This window comes from Pristiophorus japonicus, chromosome 5, assembly GCF_044704955.1.
Source record: "Pristiophorus japonicus isolate sPriJap1 chromosome 5, sPriJap1.hap1, whole genome shotgun sequence".
Lineage (NCBI taxonomy): Eukaryota > Metazoa > Chordata > Chondrichthyes > Pristiophoridae > Pristiophorus > Pristiophorus japonicus.
In genome coordinates this window covers 205,017,432-205,043,639 of record NC_091981.1, presented here as the reverse complement: position 1 = coordinate 205,043,639, position 26,208 = coordinate 205,017,432, and the positions used below count along the sequence as shown (strand labels likewise).

General features: G+C 46.8%; 1 protein-coding gene and 1 long non-coding RNA gene across 3 annotated transcripts in view; one reads left to right on the top strand and one right to left on the bottom strand.

Annotated features, from left to right (window-relative positions):
* Window positions 1-447, bottom strand: part of oxnad1 (oxidoreductase NAD-binding domain containing 1) — a 66,535-nt gene extending 66,088 nt beyond the window's left edge. The window contains exon 1 of one of the 2 annotated variants that reach the window (XM_070881243.1): window positions 27-447. In XM_070881243.1, coding sequence (XP_070737344.1) covers window positions 27-172 — 146 coding nt within the window. In that variant the 5' untranslated portion in view covers window positions 173-447. The remainder of the gene's footprint in view (window positions 1-26) is intronic. The other variant, XM_070881242.1, reaches the window with a different exon arrangement.
* On the top strand, window positions 389-25,168 carry LOC139264569 (uncharacterized). The gene is made up of 3 exons (XR_011593373.1): window positions 389-602; window positions 20,669-20,922; window positions 25,049-25,168. It is a non-coding gene; the product is annotated as an uncharacterized lncRNA (long non-coding RNA).
* Window positions 25,169-26,208: the final 1,040 nt, after the last annotated feature.

Here is a 26,208-nt window from a genome sequence, read left to right as displayed (position 1 = left end):
GCAAAATACGGCTCGGTTCGGCTCACCTTGTGGCTCTGGAATGACACTGAATCCCGGGTCCGGATAACTGCTGCAGCAAGCGGAGGGGCGACGACGAGGAAGAGGACCAGGCAGCCGGTCCCATGACAGCGCCTCGGAACATGCGCCAAGGGGCAGCTCCAGCCAAGGTCATGGCCGAGTACCGCGGAGTGACTGCCAGCTGCTACCGGCCGGTGCGCGCACACGCGCGCTCCAGGTCACGCGCCAGCCCACGGCCGCTTTAAAATTCAAATCGGATGCTCCGGTGACCATGTGAAGTCCGGAAACGCGTCACAATCTCCGAACCAGCCTGGTCGCTGGTCGGCCTCATCACGTGACGGCGGAAGGCCAATCGTCCTTCAGAGTTTGAGATAACAGTTGTTCGGCTTTTGCCGGTCATGAATTTACTCTCCCTCCCGCTGAGCTTCGTTCCGGGGGGACAACAAATCGGTAAAACTTGACTATTGACAGCTCAGCAGACATTGACACCAGGGCTGAGCTCACTGCAGGTTACCGGATTTTGGGATTGCATTGTTGTCCAGATGGATTAAGAGATGATGTGAAATGCAAGAGCACGTGAGCAGGTATTGGCAGAAGACCACGAAACCATTACAATAACAACAAAAAAATCCAATTATACATACACGTGCTGCTGAAAGGCAAAATAAAACAGCAGCGAGGAGCATTGAGCTCGCAAGTCACCCGTGCAAAAGCACACAATGCATTGTGGTCTTGAGCCAGATCAAAGATCTGGGATGAAGGAGAAGGAAAGCCTAATTGGTGTATTGAAAATCCAAATAGCACTTTCCTTTTGCTTTTTTTAGATTAAAAATATATCGGTTGTGAAGTATAAAGTGCTTAAAATAAACCAGAATGCATAATTTTTTAAGGGAAATGTTGACATTTCTCATGGGAACATGCCTCCCATCCCCATACCATCTATTCCCCCATCCCATTCCCCCCCATCCCATCTCACCTCCCCAATCTCAATTCATCCCATCTCATCTCCCGATTCTATCCCATTCCATTCACCATTTTATCCCAAACCCCTCTGTTATGTCTTGAATAAAGCAATGAATACTGTAAATGTGACCTTAGTCTATTCTAACTCGAGTGCTGGTGCAGCATGGGAGGCCTGCTTATATACAGTGCTCCCAAGGGATGCTGGGATCCCTTGGGACTCCAACAGATATGCCCTCTGCTGGTGGTAGAATGCTGGTTACATTGAGTTGCATACATAACATCACTCCCTCCCAAAGTCAATAGTACACTTATTTACAGGGTGAGACGATCTGGGGCTTTTCGCTCCCTAGTCGATTGTCTCGGTACAAATGCAGATGCAGGTGAGTTGGTTGGTTCGTCGCTGGGTTGCTGTGCAGCTGGCCTTGCTGGGCTGCTGGGGATGATGAGTTCAGCTTCGTCGTCAACTGTGATGTCGGTTGTCACTTGTGTATGTGTAGAAGGGTCGAAGTAGGTGGTGTCCTCTTCAGGTTGCTCTTGACTGTCTATGAATCACAGTTTGGTTTGGTCCAAATGCTTTCTGCAAGTTAGTCCATTTGTGAGTTTGACCTAAACACCCTATTCCCTTCTTTGGCTATGACAGTGCCAGCAAGCCATTTGGGACCATGTCCATAGTTGAGTACAAATACAGGGTCATTGACTTCAATATCGCATGACAAATTTGCGCGATCATGGTACATGCTTTGTTGATGCCGCTTGCCCTCGATGTGATTATGGAGATCAGGGTGGACGAGAGCGAGCCTTGTTTTGAGCGCCCTTTTCATGAGCAGCTCAGCTGGGGGAACCCCAGTGAGCGAGTGGGGTCTTGCGCAGTAGCTGAGCAGGACTTGGGATAGGCGGGTCTGTAGGGAGCCTTCCGACACGCGTTTCAAGCTTTGCTTGATGGTTTGGATTGCCCGTTCTGCCTGGCTGCTGGATGTGGCTTGAACGGGACAGATGTGACGTGCTTGATCCCATTGTAGGTCATGAATTCCTTGAATTCAGCGCTGGTGAAGCACGGCCCGTTGTCGCTGACAAGGACATCAGGCAGGCCGTGCGTGGCAAACATGGCTTGTAGGTTTTCGATGGTGGCAGTGGACGTGCTTACAGACATTATTACACTCAATCCGTTTTGAATAAGCATCCACAACAACCAAAAACATTTTGCCTAGAAACGGGCCAGCGAAGTCAATGTGGATCCTAGACCACGGTTTGGAGGGCCATGACCACAAACTTAGCAGTACCTCCCTGGGTGCATTGCTCAGTTGAGGGCAAGTGTTGCATTGGCGCACACAAGACTCCAAATCTGAATTGATGCTGGGCCACCACACATGGGATTTGGCTATAGCTTTCATCATTACTATGCCTGTGTCGGTCGCGTATGAACGTTTCCTTGCCTTTCTTGGGCAAAACCATGCGATTACCCCACAAAAGACAGTCCACCTGTATGGTCACTTCGTCTTTACGCCGCTGGAACGGCTTGATCTCTTCATGCATCTCCGCTGGGACGCTGGACCAGCTCCCATGGACACAGTTTTTTACAAGGGACTGTAAAGGATCCTGGCTGGTCCAGGTCCTGATCTGGCGGGCCGTAACGGGTGACTTTTTGTTTTCAAATGCATCCATCACCAAGAGCAAGTCTGCAGGCTGTGCCATTTCCACCCCGGTGGTGGGCAATGGTAGCCGACTGACGGCGTCAGCGCAATTCTCTGTGCCTGGCCTGTGTCGAATTACATAGTTGTATGCAGACAGCGTGAGCGCCCATCTTTGGATGCGAGCAGAGGCATTGGTATGGATACCTTTGCTCTCTGAGAATAGCGATATGAGTGGCTTATAGTCAGTTTCTAACTCGAACTTAAGCCCAAACAGATACTGATGCATTTTTTTTGCCCTATAAACGCATGCAGAGCTTCTTTTTCAATCATGCTGTAGGCCCTTTCGGCCTTGGACAAACTCCTGGACGCATAAGTGACCGGTTGCAATGTTCCCGATTCGTTTGCTTGTTGTAACACACACCCGACCCCGTACGAAGACGCATCGCAAGCTAGCACTAAACATTTGCAAGGATCATACAGGACAAGCAGTTTGTTGGAACATAACAGATTTTGGGCTTTCTCAAAAACTGTCTCTTGTGATTTCCCCCATACCCAATCATCTCCCTTGCATAGCAACACGTGTAGAGGTTCTAGCAAGGTGCTTAACCCGGGAGGAAATTATCAAAATAATTGAGGAGTCCCAGGGATGACCGCAGCTCCGTCACGTTCTGTGGTCTCGGCGCGTTCTTGATGGCCTCCGTCTTGGCGTCGGTGGGTCTGATGCCATCTGCCACTATTCTTCTCCCTAAGAACTCAACCTCTGGCGTCAGGAAAACACACTTCGAGCGTTTCAACCTGAGTCCCACACGATCTAGCCGACTTAGAACCTCTTCCAGGTTCTTCAAGTGTTCTATGGTGTCCCGACCTGTGATCAATATGTCGTCCTGGAAAACCACGGTGCGCGGAATCGACTTTAGTAGACTCTTCATGTTCCTTTGAAAAGTAGCCACAGCCAATCGAATCCCAAATGGGCATCTATTGTAGATGAACAGACCTTTGTGCGTGTTGATGCAGGTGAGGCCTTTTGAAGATTCCGCCAGCTCCTGCGTCATGTAGGCCGAGGTCAGGTCCAACTTGGTGAACGTCTTTCCTCCTGCCAGCGTTGCAAATAGGTCATCTGCCTTGGGTAGTGGGTACTGGTCCTGCAGCGAAAAGCAGTTAATCGTTATTTTATAGTCCCCACAAATTCTGACCGTGCCATCGCCCTTGAGAACTGGAACAATCGGACTGGGCCACTTGTTGAACTCCACCGGCATGATGATGCCCTCTCATTGCAGCCTGTCCAACTCAATCTCCACTTTCTCTCGCATCATATATGGCACAGCTCGTGCCTTGTGGTGGATGGGTCGTGTTCCGAGAATCAAGTGGATCTGCACCTTCGCCCCTGAGAAACTTCTGATGCCTGGCTCAAACAATGACGGAAATTTGCTCAGAACCTGGGCACATGAGGCATCGTCGACGGACGAAAGCGCTCGGATGTCGTCCCAGTTCCAGCGGATTTTTCCCAGCCAGCTTCAGCCGAACAGTGTGGGGCCATCCTGGTACAATCCACAGTGGGAGTTCGTGCACTGCTCCATCATAGGAGACTTTTACTGCTGCACTGCCAATTACAGGGATCAGCTCTTTAGTGTAAGTTCTCAGCTTGCTATGAATAGGGGTCAGCTTGGGCCTGTGTGCCTTGTTGCTCCACAGCCTGTCAAAGGTCTTTTTGCTCATGATGGATTGCCTCGCACCCGTATCCAATTCCATGGATACTGGAATTCTGTCCAGTTCGACTTTTAACATGATCGGTGGACATTTCGTGGTGAAGGTGTATACCCCGTACACTTCTGCCTCCTCGGTTTGAGTCTCTAGTTCAGTTTGATCCGCCATGGATCGGTCTTCCTCTGCAACGTGGTGTTTTGGAGGGCTTGCAGCTTGTCTGCACATTCGCTGGAAGTGTCCCATTGTTCCTAAGCCTTTGCACGCATAGTGTTTGAAGCGGCATTGATGGGCTCGATGATCATCACTGTAGCGCCATGAAGGTGTCAATTGCCTCGCATTAACGCTTGATGGCGGATTCTGAGTCATCTGAGGTCGTGCAGCTGCAGGCGTGTACGTTCTGCCCTATGCATTCCTGCCTGAAAACGATGTTACTTTGTGTACGGTACTTGCCGAAACATCTTTATGCTGCGAAATTTGGTATTATCGCTGGTGGACATAAATGCCTGGGCTATCGTTATGGTTTTGCTCAGGTTCGGTGTTTCACAGTCAATAGTTTGCGAAGGATAACCTATGCCAATGCCAAGCACAAAAAAGTCTCTTAGCATTTGCTCCAGGAATTCATCGAATTCACAATGTCCTGCTTAGTTCGGCGATGTAGCTCACCATTTCCTGACCTTCAGACCGTTGACATGTGTAAAATCGATACCTTGCCATCAGAATGCTCTCCTTCGGATTTAGGTGCTCCCGGACCAGCGTACACAGTTCTTCATACAATTTGGTTGTTGGTTTTATCGGAGCAAGAAGATTCTTCATGAGGCCATAGGTTGTTGCCTGTAGATGGTGAGGAGGATTGCCCTTCGTTTGGCAGCGTTCGCACTCCCAGCTCGTTGGCCACGAAGTATTGATCGAGTCGCTCCACAAAGGCCTCCCAATCGTCCCCTTCTGAGAATTTCTCCAGGATACCAACAGTTCTCTGCATTCTCTGCATGGTTCGTTATCTTGTCACCAGTTGTTATGTCTTGACTAAAGCAATATGACTGAGTACTGTAGACGTGAGTAAGTGTGACCTTAGTTTCTTTATTCTAACTCTAGAGTGCTGGTACAGCATGGGAGGCCTGCTTATATACAATGCTCCCAAGGGATGCTGGGATCCCTTGGGACTCCAACAGATACGCCCTCTGGTGGTGGTAGAATGCTGGTTACATAGGGTTGCATATATAAAAAGCTCCATCCCATCTCCCCATTCCACCCCCACCTCATTACATCCCCAATCCCATCCCTATCCCATCTCCAGTATCCCAGCACCCATCAACTTCCATCGCATCCCATCTCCAACATTCCATCCTATCCCATCCCATCTCCGCATTCCATTCCACCCCAAATCCCATCTCACCCATCTCATCCATTCCCTCATCCCGTCCCACTCCTCCCCCATTCCATCCCGCAACCCGGCCCCCTCCCATCCTATTCCCCCATCCCATCTCACATCCCCTCCATTAATATTACTACATTACATCCCATCCTGCATACCCATTCTATTCCATCCCCTGCATCCCATCCCCTCCATCCCCACCCCTTCTCCCCTAATCCCTCCCCCCATCCCATACCTCCATCCCATCTCCCCCATCCATCCCTACCCATCCCACCCCCCGAACTATCCCCCCTCCCCCCTCCCCAGTGAGGTCTGGGATTGTTCTCATGGACTGGAGAGAGACCCATGTAGTGTCTATATTTAAAAAGGGTGATAAATTAGATTCTGTTAACAACAGGCCCATTAGTTTGACTTTATATAGGCAAGTTGCTAGAAGTGATCATTCAAGATACACTATATAGCAGAGGAAGTATTTCTAAGGAATCGCAACATGACTTCTGGAAAAGAAGGTTCTGTCTCACCAACCTGTTTTGAGGAAGTTACTGAGTTGGTGGATGTCAAAAATCTGATCAGCATTGTGTATCTTGATTTTCAAAAGAACTTTGACAAGGTGCTACATAAAAGGCTATTAAATAAGGTTGAGTCCTTTGGTATTGGCAAGGAGATTTGCATCACATAAGGAACTGGTTTCATTCTCGTAGACAGAAGGTAGTTATCAATGGTAATGATACCACGTGGGTACTCGTCACTACTTGAGTCCTTATACATGCACATTTCTTTGTATCATCCATGAACTTACAGACAGATCTGCCAATACCTTCATCCAGATCATTGATAAAGTTGAAGAGCAACTGTCCCAACTCAATCCATTTGGATAGTCTATTTGAGCTAGCTAGGTTAGGGAGGCCAGGTGACATAAGTATAACTTGCATAAGCATAGAACCGTTAGATGTTAGGACATAGTTCTTTTCACAAAGAGTTATCGACCTCTGGAATAAGTTGCCGGTATCTGCACTGAGTGCGGATTTGCTGCAAGTACTCTAAAGGGAACTGGATGAGTTTCTGAGAGTGGTCAATGTAACTGCACATAGAAAGTAAGTGAGTCACTGGGGTATGTATCTCCCAGTCGCTGTGGTCTTCTGGAACTTGTTTGATTGCCTTTAGGGAGTCAAAAATAAATTTCCCAGAGACTTTTTTTCCTGGACTGGCTGAATGTCTTTTTACCTGTCTCGGGGATTACATGGCTGCTAACTGTGGGAGCAGGATACAGATTGGGGTGATACTGTGCAGAAGTTATGCCACAACTATATAGTATAGGTTTGATTAACCAATTGGTCATTATCCTTTTTAGTATGTTTCAGCAAGCAGTAAACTGTATTCAGAATAAGGAAAGTATGGTATATTTTCTATCTACTTATCTTTTACTTAGCTAGTAAAATGTCTTGTCTGGATGCCTGCTCATCTAGCGTTTGTACTTTCTTTTGGTTAACAATTTGTTTGAATCATTTCATACCTCCTAAATCTCACCTATGTCATTATACAAAAATCACCACATTTGGTTCAGAAATATGTTGTCCCCGTGACAGTCCCTTCCATGGTGCAAACTCAGGAAGGTTACTGATGATGGGATGACCTCTATCTGTTGCTGTGAATTTTGAGATGAATGATTCAATTTATTTTTGGTAATGTGGAAATGTATGATATGTCATCTTTCTGCTGATCTTCAACTTCTGTTTACATACGTCTAGTTTCTCATCAAAATTAATGCACAGGGGACAATATGACCCATGGTGCCTGACCATGAACCCATAGAACAACTTCTCTGAATGCATCAAGGAAATGGGACGATCTTAATGAATGAATATGAAAATACAACAAACACATTCTTTAATACCCCACTAGAAGTAAATCCTTTTCCATTGGAAATATTGCAACTGGAAAGATCTGGGGCACAGATCCATAAAAAAAAGGTGAGTCGGAATTTGTTGAAAAAATAACGGCATTATTAATGTGTAAATCAGCTAGCAACTTGTGGCAAGGAAGAGATTGCCCGTGAATTGCGAATTGCCACACGTTATTTGATGATTTGCGCAGCTCCACCTTTAGCTTCTCAAAAAATGGTCATCATCATAGGCAGTCCCTCGAAATCGAGGAAGACTTGCTTCCACTCTAAAAGTGAGTTCTTAGGTGACTGTACAGTCCAATACGGGAATTACAGTCTCTGTCATAGGTGGGACAGGCAGTCGTTGAAGGGAAGGGTGGTTGGGGAGTCTGGTTTGCCGCACGCTCCTTCTGCTGCCTGCGCTTGTTTTCTGTATGCTCTCAGCGACAAGACTCGAGGTGCTCTGCCCTCCCGGATGCTCTTCCTCCACTTAGGGCGGTATTTGGCCAGAGATTCCCAGATGTCGGTGGGGATGTTGCACTTTATCAAGGAGGCTTTGAGGGTGTCCTTGAAACATTTCCTCTTTCCACGTGGGGGATCGCTTGCCGTGTAGGAGTTCCAAGTAGAGCGCATGCTTTGGAAGTCTTGTGTTGGGTATGCGAACAATGTGGCCCGCCCAACGGAGCTATTCTAGTGTGGTCAGTGCTTTGATGCTGGGGATGTTGGCTTGATCGAGAACACTGACGTTGGTGCATCTATCCTCCCAGGAGATTTGCAGGATCTTGCGGAGACATCGTTGGTCGTATTTCTCCAGTGATTTGAGGTGTCTACTGTATATGGTCCACGTCTCTGAGCCATACAGGAGGGCGGGTATCACTATAGCCCTGTAGTCCGACTGCAGCAACTACAGAGGAATCTCCCTGTTGTCGGCCACTGGGAAAGTCTTTGCTAGAATCCTCCTCAACCGTCTTCTCCCTGTGGCTGAAGAGCTCCTCCCAGAGTCACAATGCAGATTCCTTCCACTACAGAGTACAATGGCCATGATCTTCATGGCGCGACAACTGCAAGAGAAATACAGGGAACAGCACCAACCCTTGTACATGGCCTTCTTTGACCTCACAAAGGCCTTTGACTGTTAACCATGAGGACTATGGAGCGTCCTCCTCCGTTTCGGCTGCCCCCAAAAGTTTGTCTCAAAAATGGTATCTCATCCTTAACCTCCCCATCAGTTTCATGAAGATGCTGCATTTGTACATTAATTGACCATTAAACTCACTACAGAAAGCTAAGTATAGTAATTAATAACGTAAGTACCCTTTTAACAATGTGATACTTGTTAATGACTGCCAATCAAACTCTCTGGCCCAGAAAGTGAATAATTTAAACTGTAGAGTCTCATTACTTCAGCTGGAGTGAATTGTTGTTGGAGATTTAAAAAATGTCAAATTTGAATTTTTTTATATGTTTTTCTTACTTTTCCTTTCGGTCTCTTTTTTCTCTCTCGTAATCCAATCTTTCTTTCCCTCTCTTTATTCCTCTTTCTGTACCTGATTTGACAATGAATTCACCCACTCTAATTCACCCTCCTTCTCAGTCCTTCCTCTGTTTATTTCTCAATCCTTTAATTTCATTGGTTAAGGAGATCGACTGTTTGTCCCATCATTCACCAATGTCCCAGATGCCCTGTTGCCCTACTGCGCCGTTATCAGCTTGCACTTCCAGCAACTTACTGGGCAAAAACACTTTGAACTGAAAGGTGCGTGAAAAAGTGTTCCGGCTTATCCTATTTTGCTCACAGAAAAACGTACAAGAAATCACTGCAGTTTACCTCCAGTTGACATGGGTAGGAAACTGCTTCTAAGCCTCTCTACTGCCTACATTATTCCCTACCGCTTCTGAGATTTTCTGGCTTACAATACATTTTCCCATATAAAGGCAGATGTGTTCAAACAATATGTTAATGATGGAAATATGCCATCCAATGTATATTCCATCATTTGCACTATAGCAGCACTTGATGAAAAGGATGCCTATCCATCCTTGGTGCCCAGCGTTACCCTTTGGGATGAGTGGAAGTCCCACCATGCAAATAAAGGCACCCAGTGGCACAAAAATGAATTAAAAAAAAAATGTTCTCCTGATGTGGGCAACACTAGCAAAGCAGTATTTATTTCCCTTCCCAAGTTGCCCTGAGAAGCTGATGGTGGGCCACGTTTTAGTAGTATTAAATAGGGAATTCCATATTTTGACTCACCAGCAGTGAAGATATGGCAGTTATGTCCAAGTCAGGATGCTATTTAACTTGGAAAGGAACTTGTCGGGGTGTGAGGTGATGGTGTTTTCATTGTCTTGCTACTCCTTTACTGCCTGGTGATAGAGGTCAAGGGACTAAGAGGTGCTGATGAAGTAAACTTGGTGAGTTGCTGCAGTGCATCCTGTAGATAGTGCATACTAAGTCACGGTGTGCCTATGGTGATTTTGAATCAAGTGGCAAGGGCAATGATCAAGGGAACAGCTCTGTCTTACAACAACAACAACAACTTGTATTTATTTCCTTCTGCATCCGCCCCTGGAAAAAACTCTCCAAACTCTATTACAACTGCACTTATCAACTTGAAACTGTCCAACCTTTGGCCCTCTTTTAAAAATGGCATTTCTTCAGCCACCGATCTGCTGAACCACATCCTCACGACCATCTTTGATGCCCTAGTCCCTATTAAAATGATTACTCTCTCCCACCCTTACTGTTCTCCCTGGTACAGCCCTCATCTTCGTTCCCTCAAGTCAAAAGGGTGCAGACGTGAACGGATGTAGCGGATAACTGGTTTAGCCATTCACCGCCAGATCTGGCTCGAACACATAAGACACTATCGGTTCTTACTCTTGTCTACAAAAACTTCTCACTATTCCAGGATTATTCTGGATTGCAAAAATAGCCCAAGGCTACTATTCTCTACTGCTAACCGTCTCCTTAAACCTCTCTCCTCTGTCTCCGCCACACTCAACCTCCAACAACAAGTGTGAGGAGCTCATGGATTTCCTTGTATCAAAGATTGAGACCATCCGATCAGCTGCTTCTGCAAGTTCCCTTCCTTCACCTAGCCCACAGGGCCAAACTTCATCTAATGCTCCTTGCTACCCTAGCCCTAAACGCATATCGTTCTCTAGTTTCTCTTTGATCTCCACTCTTAATCTCTCCAAACTCATCTTGTCCATGAAACCCACTTTCTGCTCCCTTGGCCCTATTCCCACTAAACTGCTGACCACCCAAATTCCTTTTTTGGCTCCCATGTTAATCGACATGGTTAACGGTTCTCTCTCCTCAGATACTGTTCCCTTCTCCTTCAAATCTGCTGTCACTACCCCTCTCCTCAAAAAACCAACCCTTGACCCCACTTTGCTTGCTAGCTATCGCCCCATCTCCAACCTCCTTTTCCTGCCCAAAGTACTTGAACGTGTTGTTGCCTCCCAAATCCATGATCATCTTTCCATGAATTCAATGTCTGAATCCCTTCAATCTGGCTTTCACCCCTGCCACAGTACCGAAACTGCTCTCATCAAAGTCACAAATAACATCCTTTGTGACTGTGACAAAGGTAAACTATCCCTCCTCGTCCTTCTCGATCTGTCTGCAGCCTTTGACACAGTTGACCACTCCATCCTGCTCCAACGCCTCTCCACCAATGTCCAGCTAGGTGGGACTGCACTCGCCTCGTTCCATTCTTATCTATCTAATCATAGCCAGAAAATCTCCTACAATGGCTTCTCTTCCCACTCCCACATCGTTACCTCTGGTGTCCCCCAAGGATCTGTCCTTGGTGCCCTCTTATTTCTCACCTAAATGCTGCCCCTTGACGATATCATCCGAAAACATGGAGTCAGTTTCCACATCCACACAGATGACACCCAGCTCTCCCTCTCCACCACTTCTGTCGACCCCTGCTTGGTATCTAAATTGTTTGAGCACCTCGAGTCTTGTCGCCGCGACCATGCAGAAACCAAGTGCAGACAGCGTGCGGCAAACCAGGCTCTCCACCCACTCTTTCCTTCGACCACTGTCTGCCCCACCTGTTATAAAGACTGTAATTCCCGCATTGAACTGTACAGCCACCTGAGAATTCACTTTTAGAGTGGAAGCATGTCTTCCTCGATTTCAAAGGACTGATGATGGATCTAAATTGTCAGATTGCTTGTCCGACATTCAGTACTGGATGAGAAGAAATTTTCTCCAATTAAATATTGGGAAGACCGAAGCCATTATCTTTGGTCCCCGCCATAAATTGCGCTCCCAATTATTTTGCTGATTAAAAGAGTTCAGTTTTCCCATCTCTCTTCTCAGGTCACCGTCGGTGTAGCTGGCTGTCTATCACTATGGGTAAAAGTTCAAACTGGTCCACGTTCCAATTAGGATGCCAACGGCCTTGTTCAGCTATGGAGAAGAGGAAGTCTGGAACAGAAACAGGAGTTAGAATAACCAGTAAAATAGGTTCGTTAGAGGGTGGTGAGCTTGCAGTGGTGCCGGTGAACCCAGGCACTTTTCCCCTCAACCTTGGCTGCAGTGGGGGTAGTGAGTAACACCTGAAAAGGCCCCTCCCATTGTGGCTCTAATCCCTTCCGAATCCATACTTCCCTGGTGTCACGAGGGACAATTCGGGTAAAACTGGGAGGTCGAGGTGAGCATCTTGAACCTGGTTGTGAACTAGTCGCAGAGCCTGAGTCAGAGAAAGAACATAGGTGGTCATCAGTCGAGCTGAGATACCATATCTAGGAACAATTTCCCTCATTAACACCTTAACAACAGTTTGAGCCTTATTGTCCAGGGTAGGGTAGGCTTCAATCCATCTGCTAAACACATCTACTATTACTAACACATATTTGTAACACTGAACTTTTTGCAACTCAATGTAGTCCAACTGAAATGTCTCAAAGGGACCTTCGGGTAGGGGCGTTTTACCCCAATCACAGGGGACTCCCTTCCCTGGATTATGTTGCTGGCAAACCAGGCAACGACTACTGATGTTCTGGGTGACCGCCTGGAGTCTAGGGTGCCACCAAGTAGCCAAAAGTGTGTCACTCGTGGTCCTTGCTCCACAATGAGTAGCAAAATGCATACATTCAATAACCCATAGAGCCAACTCGTCAGACATGCAAGTCTGTTCTGCGGGAGTGGTCCAGAGTTTAGAAACATTGTCATAAGTACATGCATAATATTTCCACAACAGTTTATCTTTTTCAGGAGCGTCCTCCTGTGCTTTTATAACATCTTGGATGGTTGGCATTGGTTTTTCCGAGGCTAACTTATCCTTTGCAGGATTTTTAGTCTGACTCATAATTTTGGGCACTACCATCTGTTGGTCACGAGAGGCCTGTTTGGCCTCTTGGTCAGCACAACGATTCCCTTTATCAACCAGAGAATTTCCGGTAGTGTGTGGCAGTACATTTGACAATGGCAATGCGTTTGGGGAACATGAGGGCTTGCAACAAATCAGATACTAGCTGTTTATGGGATATCTCATTCCCCTGTGAGGTTAGGAATCCCCTATTTTTCCATAATTGTCCGAAATCATGGGCCACCCCAAAGGCATACCTAGAGTCAGTATAGATATTGACTTTGAGCTCTTTGGCCAAGATACAGGCTCGGGTGAGGGCGAATAGTTCAGCTTGTTGAGCAGAATAGACAGTTTCAAAAGCGGCAGATTCCAAGACCTGATTCTCCTGGTTTACTATGGCGTATCCTGAGATTCGTGTACCTTCTGGATTAATTCCGTCAACATACATAATACAGTCTGGATCTTCAATTGGTACATCAACAAAATCTTCCCTGACTGATGTGGCCTCTTAAATTAAAGATAAACAATCATGACTGGGTTCTTCCTCATCTTGGGGTGGCTCAGTAAGAAAACAGGCCGGATTAATTGCAGTACAGTGCCGAAAGGTCAGCTTAGGATTGTTTAGTAAGTAGATCTCATATCTGCTTTGCCTGGCCATGGTAAGGTGTTGAGTCTGCAGTTGGCCCAGGAGGGCAGCTACGGAGTGAGATGTGTTAAGACAATGGTAGCACAGTCTTTCAGAATTGTACAATACAGTTGAAAGGGCCGGTCATAGAGGGGCCGGCCCAAAGCCGGAGCTTGCAGCAGGGCTGTCTTTAGTTCCTTAAAGGCTTGGACGTCTACGGTTTCTATTTCAAAGCTGCCTTACTTATTTGTATACGGGGTGAGGTGCTTAGTCATCAGAGCAACATTAGGGATCCAGGATCTGCAGTAATTGATCATCCCCAAACACTGTCGCATTTGTTTAGCCGTGCTAGGGACTGGAAACTGGCAAATTGGTTCGACTCGGCTAGCCTCCAAAGCTCGGTGGATACTTGGTATTGCCTGTGATAACCCACTTGGGAGGGGTCCTCTGCCCACACATGAGGATCCACATAGTCAGGTATGTCAGAGCCAGTATGATGCTGCAGAGTCGTTAAGACCTTCTCGGGGTCCCCGTGGAATTTGCACATCCCGGCTGGTAGGGTCAGCCTCGTCTATAACCGTATCCTTGCTTATCCATCCAATCCTGTATGCAACACTGCGGTTCTATTGATCCTTCCTTCCGAGATGGCTCTTCCTTTCTAGTCACATATTCAGCCTTGACCAGGGTTGGGGGCGCACCTCCCCCCTCCCCTTTCTTTTCCTGCCAATAATATCTAACTGCCCTTTCCATTTGTCCGGATAGCGTGAGCAATCGAATAGTTGTTCGAAGATTACATAGACATCTATAGTGGGGTGGTCTGCAGCTTGTTGTGCATCAGGGTTTGGGATTGGTCTGACAGAGAATTGGTGTCGGGATTTTGGGATCTTGGAAATCATTTCGAGGTCGGAGGATGTTTCGGAGCTGTCTGACTGCTTGACAGTTCTGCGTCTCGATCGGCGGGGGTGTTTGCTGTGTCTTTCACAACTTGGACTGGTAGATTGACTAGAAGATTTACGGGACTGTCTGTGATATCGAGATATAGTTCTGCCCTTTCGAGTGTGAGATCTGGTCCTTTCGGCTATATTGCTTGTGAACTGGGGATCCGAATCGCTATCAGAGGATGAGGAGTCAGTTTGGGTTTGTTGCTTTGGTGGTATGGGGTTATTTTTAACTCCTCTCGCCGGAGTGCAAGGTGGAGGGTGTTGGGAAGAGGACTGGAGCAAGGGGCCAGGGGGTGCGGGAGGCGCCGTTGGGCGCTGAGTCAGTGACCGCTCATCAATTTCATCATCAGCTTCGGTTAACACAAAGCCAGCCATTTGACTACGTAATCGGTCAATACCTTTCTCAGAGGTCCCAGAGGATCTCTTAGTAAGTTTCTCGTGCGCACATTCTTTTTTTTAAGACGTCTACAGTTTTAACATGTGTTCCCTCTGTCAATGAGAGTCCCAATTTAATAGCATTTATTTGCCAACTTGACAGAAGTGATGCATCTTTTAATTTTTGACAATCCCTGTGCTTTTTTTTTTGCTACCTCTACGCTTCTAGTGCCACCTAGAGGCCACTGGTCATCTCCTAATAATTTGTTCAGGGCTCCTGATAATTTTCTAAAGTCTTCAGCTCTTTCAGGGAATTCCTCACATAGCTTTTGTAGCGGACTATCCGCATCCGTTGTTTTATCCAACTGATTACCCATTTTCACGCTGTCCCTCGTATTACCGTGTTGTTACGCGTTCACGTCGTCGTGCGATTTGAACAAACTTAAAATAAACACAGACTTTACTGAAACTAACACTGACTTTGAACAAACTCAAAATAAACAGACTTTACTAAAGCTAACACTGAGCCGTGTCGCCGCGCGATTTGAAATACTTAAAATAAACAGACTTTACTAAACTAACACTGAGCCGCGTCGCCCTGCGGTTCGCGTCACCGCGCGATTTGAAACACTTAAAACAAACAGACTTAAAATAAACAGACTTTCTGAAACCAGCACTGACTTTGATATCACTTCGCGGTTCGCGTCGCTGCGCGTTCGCGTCGGCCCACGTTCACTCGGCCGCGCGTCCCACGCTGCTACACGTTCACGCTGCCGTGCGTCTGCGTCAGCCCGCCTTCACTCGGCCGCACACTCGCGCCGCTGCACGTCTCGCGTCGCTACGCGTTCCACGCTGCTGCGCGTCTGCGTCAGCCCTCCTTTACTCGGCCGCACGCTCGCGCCGCCGCACGTCTCGCGTCGCTGCGCGTTCACGCCGCTGCGCGTCCGCGTCGACCCTACCTTTCGAGTTGCTACGTGATTTAAATTCAATCAGTGCCTAGACGGGCCAAGTGATATACGAGGTCGACGTCACACCTGACTTGAACACCTATCCTCTATTTAATTCCCCATAAGCCTTACTTAATTCCCTGTGAGCCTAATTTTCTAAATTTGATTTCTTATGAGCCTTATTTAATTTCTTTTAGTCTCCAAATGTCCCTATCCTTTCGCGTCACTGCGCAGTTTAAATCCAATCAGTCAACGAAAGCCCTAATTTAATGGAGTTTTTCTGCCAACTGGACAGGAGTGATTTTTTTCTTTTAGACTGCAGTAGAATTTTTCTCATAATTTAAAATCTCAGAACATTTTTTTTTCAGCACCTATTTAGTACGTTACTTTTTTTTGTCTTTTCCATAACTAGAGAGAAGTCTGGCACATAGGCTGTGGACTGCTTTTCGTTATCTCAATTGTTCCAGCCTCAAGGTCGTGTTATTTAATATAATATTTTTTTTTTTTGAATCCTTTTGAATCCATCTCAGTTGTTTTGCTGTGCCTTCTCTGAATGTTTTCTTTCGACAAGTAAGTGAGCATGTTAAATCCTTTTTTTTTAACCACCGGGACCATGTAATTTTTTCTTTTTTTTTCAACAAACCTATCGTTTGTGCATTCCCTGGCTCCGTAACTTATCATCCGAATATACGTAATTCAATAAGGTTCACACTCTTAAACTTCCCACATACAGGACAACACTACGAAGGGTTAAAAAAAACTTTCATTCTGTTTGAAAAAGTAGGTGGAGATAAAACAAATCACAACTCCCCGGCTTTTTTTTTTACAGTAAAAATCACAGAAGCATTTCTCATTTAAACAGACGTTCACAAGAGTCTGTTTTCTTTCCTATTAATTTTTGGATCCATGATTGATCACCTATCCCTATCTAGCTCTAACTATAACCTATCTTTCCAAGTCGCTGCTTGGTTTGCGTCATCGCGCAATTTCCCTATCTCTATCCCTATTCTAAGTTTGAAAGGTATTCACCAGATTGTCCTGGATCTCGTTCAGACACTACCTGAGAACCAGCGAGTGGCTAAACTTTCCTCAGACTTTTGAAACCAGGGGAAACTGGAGCAGTATTGAAATCATACTCACTCCAGTGGCCACTTTCCCCTCGTCTCGTCCAAGGCTAGTCTGGCTCTTAATTCGCAAGTTTTCGGCAGTCGTCCGTTGAGATCCCACTTCTGACACCAAATGTTGATTCCTGGATTCTTTTACCTCAATCTGGTTCAGCAAAATTACTGAAACGAATACCGTTTGTGCTTTAAACAAAGCAAGCTTTTATTTAAAAAGCAAATCCCGATCGGGGACTTTATCAGACAGAAGGAAAGCAAGTCTGTTCGAACGCACTCACTTCCTACGGACAAAGTGACGTTACATTGTAAAGGGACGATGGTTATACATTTTCGGCAAAAGATAACAAGATAGGGCCAGAGTGACATCCTAGCTCAGCCCATCTCTTTTGATCCCTCCTTCCCTTTGTCCACTCATAAGCCGACCCAAGCATGGTCCGATTTTAAACAAAGACCTTCTGTCAATGTTTCAGGTTAATAACATGATTTAATAAGACCTTGAGGTTTTTCTGCAAGTTGTGGGTTTTGTTTCAATATGTGTTAGTGTTGTAACATTTCGCAGTCTCGAGTCTGAGATGTCATGGCTATTCCTCCATGAATTGTTTGTTAGCTTATACTGTCCCTATACAATTCCCACGTTCTCAACTTCAATGTCTCTATACATTTTTAAACATTCACAATGATAGCTTCAAGCATTTTCCCCACGACAGATGTTAAACTAACCGGCCTATAGTTACCTGCCTTTTGTCTGCCCCCTTTTTTAAACAGAGGCGTTACATTAGCTGCTTTCCAATCCGCTGGTACCTCCCCAGAGTCCAGAGAATTTTGGTAGATTATAACGAATGCATCTGCTATAACTTCCGCCATCTCTTTTAATACCTGGGATGCATTTCATCAGGACCAGGGGACTTGTCTACCTTGAGTCCCATTAGCCTGTCCAGTACTACTCCCCTAGTGATAGTGATTGTCTCAAGGTCCTCCCTTCCCACATTCCCGTGACCAGCAATTTTTGGCATGGTTTTTGTGTCTTCCACTGTGAAGACCGAAGCAAAATAATTGTTTAAGGTCTCAGCCATTTCCACATTTCCCATTATTAAATCCCCCTTCTCATCTTCGAAGGGACCAACATTTACTTTACTCACTCTTTTCCGTTTTATATGTCGATAAAAGCTTTTACTATCTGTTTTTATGTTTTGCGCATGTTTACTTTCGTAATCTATCTTTCCTTTCTTTATTGCTTTCTTAGTCATTCTTTGCTGTCGGTTAAAATTTTCCCAATCTTCCAGTTTCCCACTAACCTTGGCCACCTTATACGCATTTGATACTCTCCTTTATTTCCTTGGTTATCCACGGCTGGTTATCCCTTCTGTTACCGCCCTTCTTTGTTCACAAATCACTCCATGGCCTTGCCCCTCCCTATCTCTCTGTAATCTTTTTCAGCCTCATAACCCCACAAGATGTCTGCGCTCCTCAAATTCTGGCCTTTTGAACATCCCTCATTATAACTGCTCAACCATTGGTAGCCGTGCCTTCAGCTGTTTCGGACCTAAGCTCTGGAATTCCCTCTCTAAACCTCTCTGCCTCTCTACCTCTCGTTCCTCCTTTAAGATGCTCCTTAAAACCTACCTGTTTAAACAAGCTTTTGGTCATCTGCCTTAATTTCTTCTTCTGTGGCTCGGTGTCAAATTTATCTGTTTGTCTTGTAACACTGTTGTGGTGCCTTGGAATGTTTTACTATGTTAAAGGCGCTATATAAATAAAAGTTATTATATAGCACCTTTAACATAGGAAAATGTCTCAAGGCACTTCAGGGGAATGTTATCAAACAAAATTTGACACCGAACCACATAAGGAGATATTAGGGCAGATGATCAAAAGCTTGGTCAAAGAGGTAGGTTTTAAGGAGCGTCTTAAAGGAGGAAAGTGAGGTTGAGAGGCGGAGGAGTTTGGGGAGGGAATTCCAGAGCTTCATATCATCATAGGCAGTCCCTCAAAACGAGGATGACTTGCTTTCATGCCGAAAACGGATGAGTTCACAGGTGTTTCAATGATATTCCGGATCCCAAACTACATCCTGAAGGGTGGAAGACGTCTGTGCGTGGATTTTTTTAACATGTGGTGACTGTTGCATCCCAGCCACCACATGGGCTTGACAGAGCTAGGTCTTGGTCCAGTGGCAAGGATTAACCAAGTCAACTGGAGACCAGCTCTGCTGCATGGACCCAGTGCATACACATATCGCAGTGTGGGCAGACTGGTGCTGCCTCTGGGCCTTTGCCTCTTCTGGGCCCCGTACTTTCACCTCTCCTGGGCCCCGATCATGACCAGAGCTTAGGGCCTTGGCAGCTGAAGGCACAGCCGACAATGGTGGAGCGATTAAAATCGTGAATACTCCAGAGGCCAGAATTGGAGGAGTGCAGATATCTCAGAGGGTTGGAGGGCTGGAGGAAGTTACAGAGATAGGAAGGGGTGAGGCCATGGAGGGATTCAAAAACAAGGATGAGAATTTTAAAATTGAGGTGTTACTTAACCAGGAGCCAATGTTGTTCAGTGAGCACAGGGGTGATGGTTGAAAGGGTCTTGGTGTGAGTTAGGATATTTCTAGCAGAGTTTTGGATGATATAAGATTCTGAGGGGGCTTGACAGGGTAGATGCAGAGAGGATATTTTCCCTCGTGGGGGAATCTAGAACTTAGGGGCATAGTTTCAGAGTAAGGGGTCACTCATTTAATTGAGAGATGAAGAGAAATTTATTTTCTCAGAGGGTCGTGAATCTTTGGAATTCTCTGCCCCAGAGAGCTGTGGAGGCTGGGTCATTGAATATATTTAAGGTGGAGATCGTCAGATTTTTGAATGATAAGGGAGTCAAGGGTTATGGGGAGTGGGCAGGAGAGTGGAGTTGAGCCAGACCAGATCAGCCATGATCTTATTGAATGGCGGAGCAGGCTCGAGTGGCCAAATGATCTACTCCTGCTCCTATTTTTTATGTCCTTATGTTATGACCTCAAATTTACGGAGGATAGAAAATGGGATGCCAGCCAGGAGTGCATTGGAATAGTCAAGTTTAGAGGTAATAAAGGCATGGATGAGAGTTTCAGCAACAGATGAGCTGAGGCAGATGGTGTTAAGCTTACCCATCCAGGTGAGTGGTCATCACACTACTGACTTGAACCTTTTAGTTGGTGGGAAGCTTTGCGGGGTCATGAGGTGAGCTATTCATTGCAGAGTACAAGCCTCTGCTCTGCTCTTGTAGCCATGTTTTTTATACAGCTGATCCAGTTTATATCCTTGCCAATGGTGACTCCACAATGGGGGAAAACTTGGGGTTAGTGTTGTTATTGAAGGTTAGGGAAAGTGGTTGAGCCTTTTTCTCATTACGTAGCACTTATGTGGTGTGAATGTTACCTGCCACTTGTCAGCTCAAGCCTGGATGCTACACAGGTCATGCTGTAGGCTTGCCTGAGCATCTTAATTTTTGGAGGAGTTGTAAATTGAGCTTACTTTTCATGGTTGCTGTTGTTCACTTGGGCATTCCTTTACAATGCTTTTGGGGCTACTGCACATGCCTTATCTTTCTGTGTTGTATTCGTGGATGGACCATAACAAACTATGTTCCCTGACACAGCTAACTCTGATGTTCTTGTTTCCTACCTCTGGTAGCCTCTTGTCTTCCCATCACCCATCAGCAATGACCTAAAGGAACATAGGAACAGGAACAGGCTATTTAGCCCCTAGATACCTAAATCTGTTTGCTTCTCCACAGCTCCTAGGGGCCGAAATTGGAGAACTTACCGCCCACTGCTGCCAACATTCCTCTCATTGAACCGCCCAGTGCCACTTACGATGTGGCCTGGAGCGGGCGGGAGGGGAGAGCCGCCAGGAAGAGCCCGCCGACGTCAGCAGACAGCTGATGCGTATAAGTACACTCCCGCCCGCCGAGATGCCCTATTCATGCGGGCGGGAGTTGGTGGCAGGATGGCAGTGGACCGCTGAGTGAAGGCAACTCTGTCCTCAACGGTAAGTGTGAAGATGCCATAAAAAAAGTTAGTGACGTTTATTTAAATCATTTCTTTACAGGTACTTACCTGGATAGGGTCTCCTGAAGGTCGTCAGATTTTGTTTTTGTTTTTGATGCTTTTTATTTTTAATTCTTCAACCCTCCCTGGGTCTGACTCCATCCTCGGTGGCACTTGGGCGGCAAGCGCCTCTGCCGCCGAGAATGAGAGCTCTCGCCGGCTGCCGCCCACTGACCTTCGAGGGACCTGGCAGATGAAAATCCCGCCCAAAGTACCGTCAGGGATCTCAGCGGCCATCAGCAGTCCTTTGGGCAGAACTTGGGCGGGCGGAGGCCTTCACCAAGTTCGGGCCCCTAATCTTTCACCATTAAGCAAATATTCCAATAGCGGATAACCTCACACTTCCCCACATTGAATTCCATTTGCCCTGGTTTTGCTCACTCATTTAATCTGTCTATGTCCCTTTGTAACTTCCGGCTCCCATTCACACAAATTACTGTGCTTCCTAACTTAGCTTGATCTGCAAACTTGGATATACAATGCTTTATTCCTTCATCCAAATCATGAATATATATGATGAAAAGCTGAGGTCCCAGTACAGATCCCTGGGGAACATCACTTGTTGAATGCTGCCAATCAGAGAATTAAGCCTTTTAAAAATTTAGTAATCGCGCCTCTTCTGGCCCTCAATGCAGTGCAGCTCTTGATAGCTTTGGGCTGGCTGCAAAGCCATCAATCAGGCCTCAGGTAAAAAAATGTAATCGAACCCCAAGGATGTTATCGGAGCCCAATCTGCATATTTAAAGAAGGACCGCATCAGCTTCCAGTTGATGTTGTTTGCAATCGGCCACATCGGGGTGGAAACAGAGTGGATAAGCTTTCCGTTTAATTTTGACTGCCCTCTGCCTGGTTTCTGCCGGTTGGGGTAGGAGTTAAAATCGACCCCCCATCTCCACATGTTAGGATCAGAATCTGCAATGTTTGTAACATACCAGGGACAATAGCAGCTGGATGATTAATTGTCTGGCTTGTTTGTATAAAATAACATTTTGATATTTCTGATATAAACTGGGAGTCAGGATACTAGTGAATGTTAAATATATTTTGCCCTCTATCCTACAGATTGCCAACTCCACCGTATGTTGTTGTAGTGATATAGGGGAATAATCCTATGAGGAGGTGCAGGGCACTGGTGAATGTTAAATGCTTTGACTTCTATCTGAGTGATTGCCAATATATGCTGTAGTTTTCTTGTTATTTATTGTCCACGGGAGAAAAATCTCACAGATATATAGGGAACAGATCTTTTGAATTAAACTAGGGGATGCAACTTGCAACGTTAAGGAAATAGAAAGTTTATTAATGAATACAATAAACATGTACCCTATGGCTATATTTAGTCCTGGACTATAAATAGAACTGGAGCTAGCCTCTGCAGGTAGCGGCGTGAGCTGTTCCAGGAGGGCGAAGGATTCAGGGAGGGCGGCTGGATTGACATCACTAAAATCCAGGTCACCAATTGGAGCATGGGCGGGATCATCGTCGGGGTTGGGACCCAGTTGCAGGAGGAGAGGCGTGATCGGGGCCCAGGAGCGGCATGATCAGGGCTGAGGAGAAGCAAGAGTTCGGGGCCCAGGAGAGCCAAGGTTGGAGTCGAGAAGCGGCGAGGTTGTGGCCCAGGATCGGTGGTGTCGGAGTCGAGGAGCGGTGGGGTTGGAGTCAATGAGCGGTGAGGTTAGAGGCGTGGTCGGAATCGAGGAGCGGCGGGTTCGTGGCCCATGAGTGGCAAGGTCGGAGTCGAGAAGCGGCGGGGTCATGGCCCAGGAGTGGCAAGGTCGGAGTTGAGAAGCGGTGGGGTTGTGGCCCAGGAGTGGCTGTGTCGGAGTCGAGGAGCGGCGGGGTCGTGGCCCAGGAGTGGCAAGGTCGGAGTTGAGAAGCGGTGGGGTTGTGGCCCAGGAGTGGCTGTGTCGGAGTCGAGGAGCGGCGAGGTCCTGGCCCAGCAGCGGCAAGGTCGGAGTCGAGGCGCGGTGGGGTCGGAATCAATGAGCGGCGAGGTTGGAGGCGTGGTGCAGCAAGGTTGGAGTCGAGGAGCTCAGCAGTGAGGCAGAGGCCCAGGAGCGGCGCACTGTATAACAACAGCGGTGTCAGGGCCCAGGGAAGGTGCAGCACGGGCCAGCCCACACTGATCTATGGACAGTAGACGTATATGTGCGTACTAGGTCCATGCAGCAGAGCTTGGTCTCCAGTCGTCTTGGTTAACCCTTCCCACTGGACCAAGGCCTTGCTCTGTCAAGCCCGTGTGGTGGCTGTTGTGCGACGGCCACTTCATGTTAAAGAATTCACGCACAGGCATCTTCCACCCGTCAGGATGTAGTTCGGGACCTGGAATGTCAGGTCCTTCATTGAAACACCAGTGAACTCATCCATTTTTGGTGTGGAAGTGGGTCATCCTCGACTCAAGGGACTCCTGGAGCCAAGACTAAAATGTGAAGTCATAATACCCTTCCTGCCAACAGAAAAGGCTTGAGACTTGTATGTGACAGAGCAAAACTTAAGGAAGAAAAGCAAAAAATGCTGGATCAATAAAACGGGTGCTTTTCTGTTAGGGGCTTGGGATACTATTATTTTTTTATTTGACCATATTTCACAAGTTGACTTCTAGATTAATAGTATTTATAATCTATACGCCCTCTCCCACCCATGCAGCTTTAACATAAACTAAAAAAATCAGTATAAATCTCTCCTACTGCTATGGGAGAGATTGAGCTATCCTAAACTGGGAAACAAAACCAATTATGAACTCTGCCTCTTAGGAGAGTATAAAGCATCAATATTACAGATGCATTCATTTGTGCCTGGCTGTTGTTGACGTTTTCGCTAAATAAATTGTATTGTGTGAAATTGCCTGTTCTAAAATTGTACGCATCCACCATTAGTAAATAACTACAAAGGTTTATTCATCCTTTTTTTTAAAACAAAGAGAAACATTTAACAAGGAGAAAAACAGAATTAGAAAAAAAAATAGCAGAGAGAGAGAAAATGGCTCTTAGAAAAGTGCCATTAAAAAATAAATATTGTAATATAATCTTAGGTTTAAAAAGTGGGCTAGAACCCTCACCTTTGTGGTTATCCCAAAAATGGATGTTATTTCTGGCGTGGGTGGTAAAAAAGGGTTTTCAGATCGCCGGCTTCTCGCCCATTCTTAAAACACCTAGTTTACATTTTTGAAAATGGATGTTACCGCGAGCGATGTCAAATGGGCGGCAGCGTTAAATTTTTCTGACCTTCTGCCGTAAAGTGTGGCCGTCCTTAGCAATGGCATGACAACGCTCGAATCCCGCGATTTTGGAGATCAAGGGTCACCATGACATACGCAGAAGAGGAGACAGAGAGAGGGAGCTCAGAGGGACTGAAGGCGTGTCTGTGTGTGATGTGGCTGCTTTGGGAGGAAGGAGGGAGACGTTAGAGCTTCACAGCAAGTAGGCAAACAAAAATTAGCTCTTAGCAGCCACATATTTGACTGAACTTGCCCTATAATGGCGAGAGAGGAGGAGGCATCACAGCACGCTGTGGAGACTGACGCTGGAGAGAGCAATGAGATGGGAGAGAAGCACATTGGAGGCCGCAAAAGAGCCAGGAGGTTCTCGGATGAGGCAACTGCCTCCCTCCTGCAGGAGGTCGAGTCACGCTGGTGTGATTTGACACAGGGAGAGCGTGGGAACCCCACCCCAAAGGCCTACCAGAGGATATGGACCGAGATAGCAGAGGTGGTCTCGTCGGCGACCAACGAGGTGCGTGAGGGCAATCAATGCCACAAATGATGGAACGACCTTGTGGGATCCGCAAGAGTAAAGTATTACATTGATTTACATGTACTTACGTATTAATATAATTTAATTTGTAACAGTCATGAGTGACTATCAACAGATGTGAGGTCTTGCACTTTTACCAGGAATGTTTTACTCAAAGTCTGCGGTCATGGTGTACGTCTTTACGTAAAGAATGATAATAATCATAATAATAATGATTACATCAGTTGGTTATGTCTTGTATCAGTGTCTGTGACAGTACCTAGCAATGACATCACGCAATGATCTCACGTCATGTTGTCCTGGTACCTTTTACAGAAGAAGCTATCGACGATGAGGTCTGAGCAGAGGCGAACGGGTGGGGGGCCACCAGTCCCCAGCGACATCACTGAGATGGAAGCACCCCTGGAAAGCCACGGATGCATCCGCAGACCCTGAAGTGATGCCATGTGAGTAAAGCTTACACCATTGCGTGAGCTAAATTCAATAAATGGCACACCAACTCATATCCGAACAATCATATATGATAGATGATTTCTAAAAGTGTCATATAAATAATGCTCGCCTCATGAAAATCATTGCAATGCACAATGTGTTGATGGTCATGAAATGTGATGTCTGCGATGATTTTGAGAGCAGTGGTGCTTTTGTCATGCATATGCTGTGTGTAGCGCTGGACTCACCTTGTCACCCTAGCACCCACTTCTCCTCTAATAACCCCATTTGTGTTTTGCAGCTCAGCCAGCAGCGCGGCCCCAGTCAAGGCCACAGAGGCCAGAAGGTGGGGGGGCAGAGCAGGAGTCGGCGGACGATCCTACTACATCTGGTGCTAAGGAGCTCCGATTGTCGCCCGTCAATCCGTTGGGTCTGTTCTCGACGGATGAGAGCGCGATTTTCGAAGAACCTGCATTACCACACTCCAGAACCCATTCCACCCCAAGGCCATCTAGTGGTCCTCCGGTCATTCCTGCCTCCACTCTAGAGGTGCCGGCCCCAAGCACCTCTCCACAGGGCACCCTATTTGTTCCCAGGATGGCGCCGACTCGGTGGAGGCTTCGTGGATGCGGCAGGTCTATTCCATGAGCGCGACATAACAGCGGAGAGATGGTACAGTTGTCCAGGAGGATTGTAGACATTGGTGACCAGCTCATCGAGGCATTGGGGGGTATATCCCGACAACTGGCTACCATGACCGAGTACATTCCGCGCATGGCGGTGTCCCTGGATGCGATAGCCAGGAACACTGCTGCCACAGGCCTCCCAGTGGTCCCCGAGTGCGGCACTCCATCCCTAGGTTCCGCCCCACCACTGCGAATGACAGATGAGAGCAAGGATCAAGATCCTGCTTCTGCATCAGAGAATGTTGCCCCCTCGGCACCCCCCGCTCCCGTATCCCTGCAAGCATCGCATCTGCCTTCATCCCCCCCCCCCCAAGGAGGCAGCGCATGAGGAGCTCCTCGGCCAGGTACCGTGGAGCA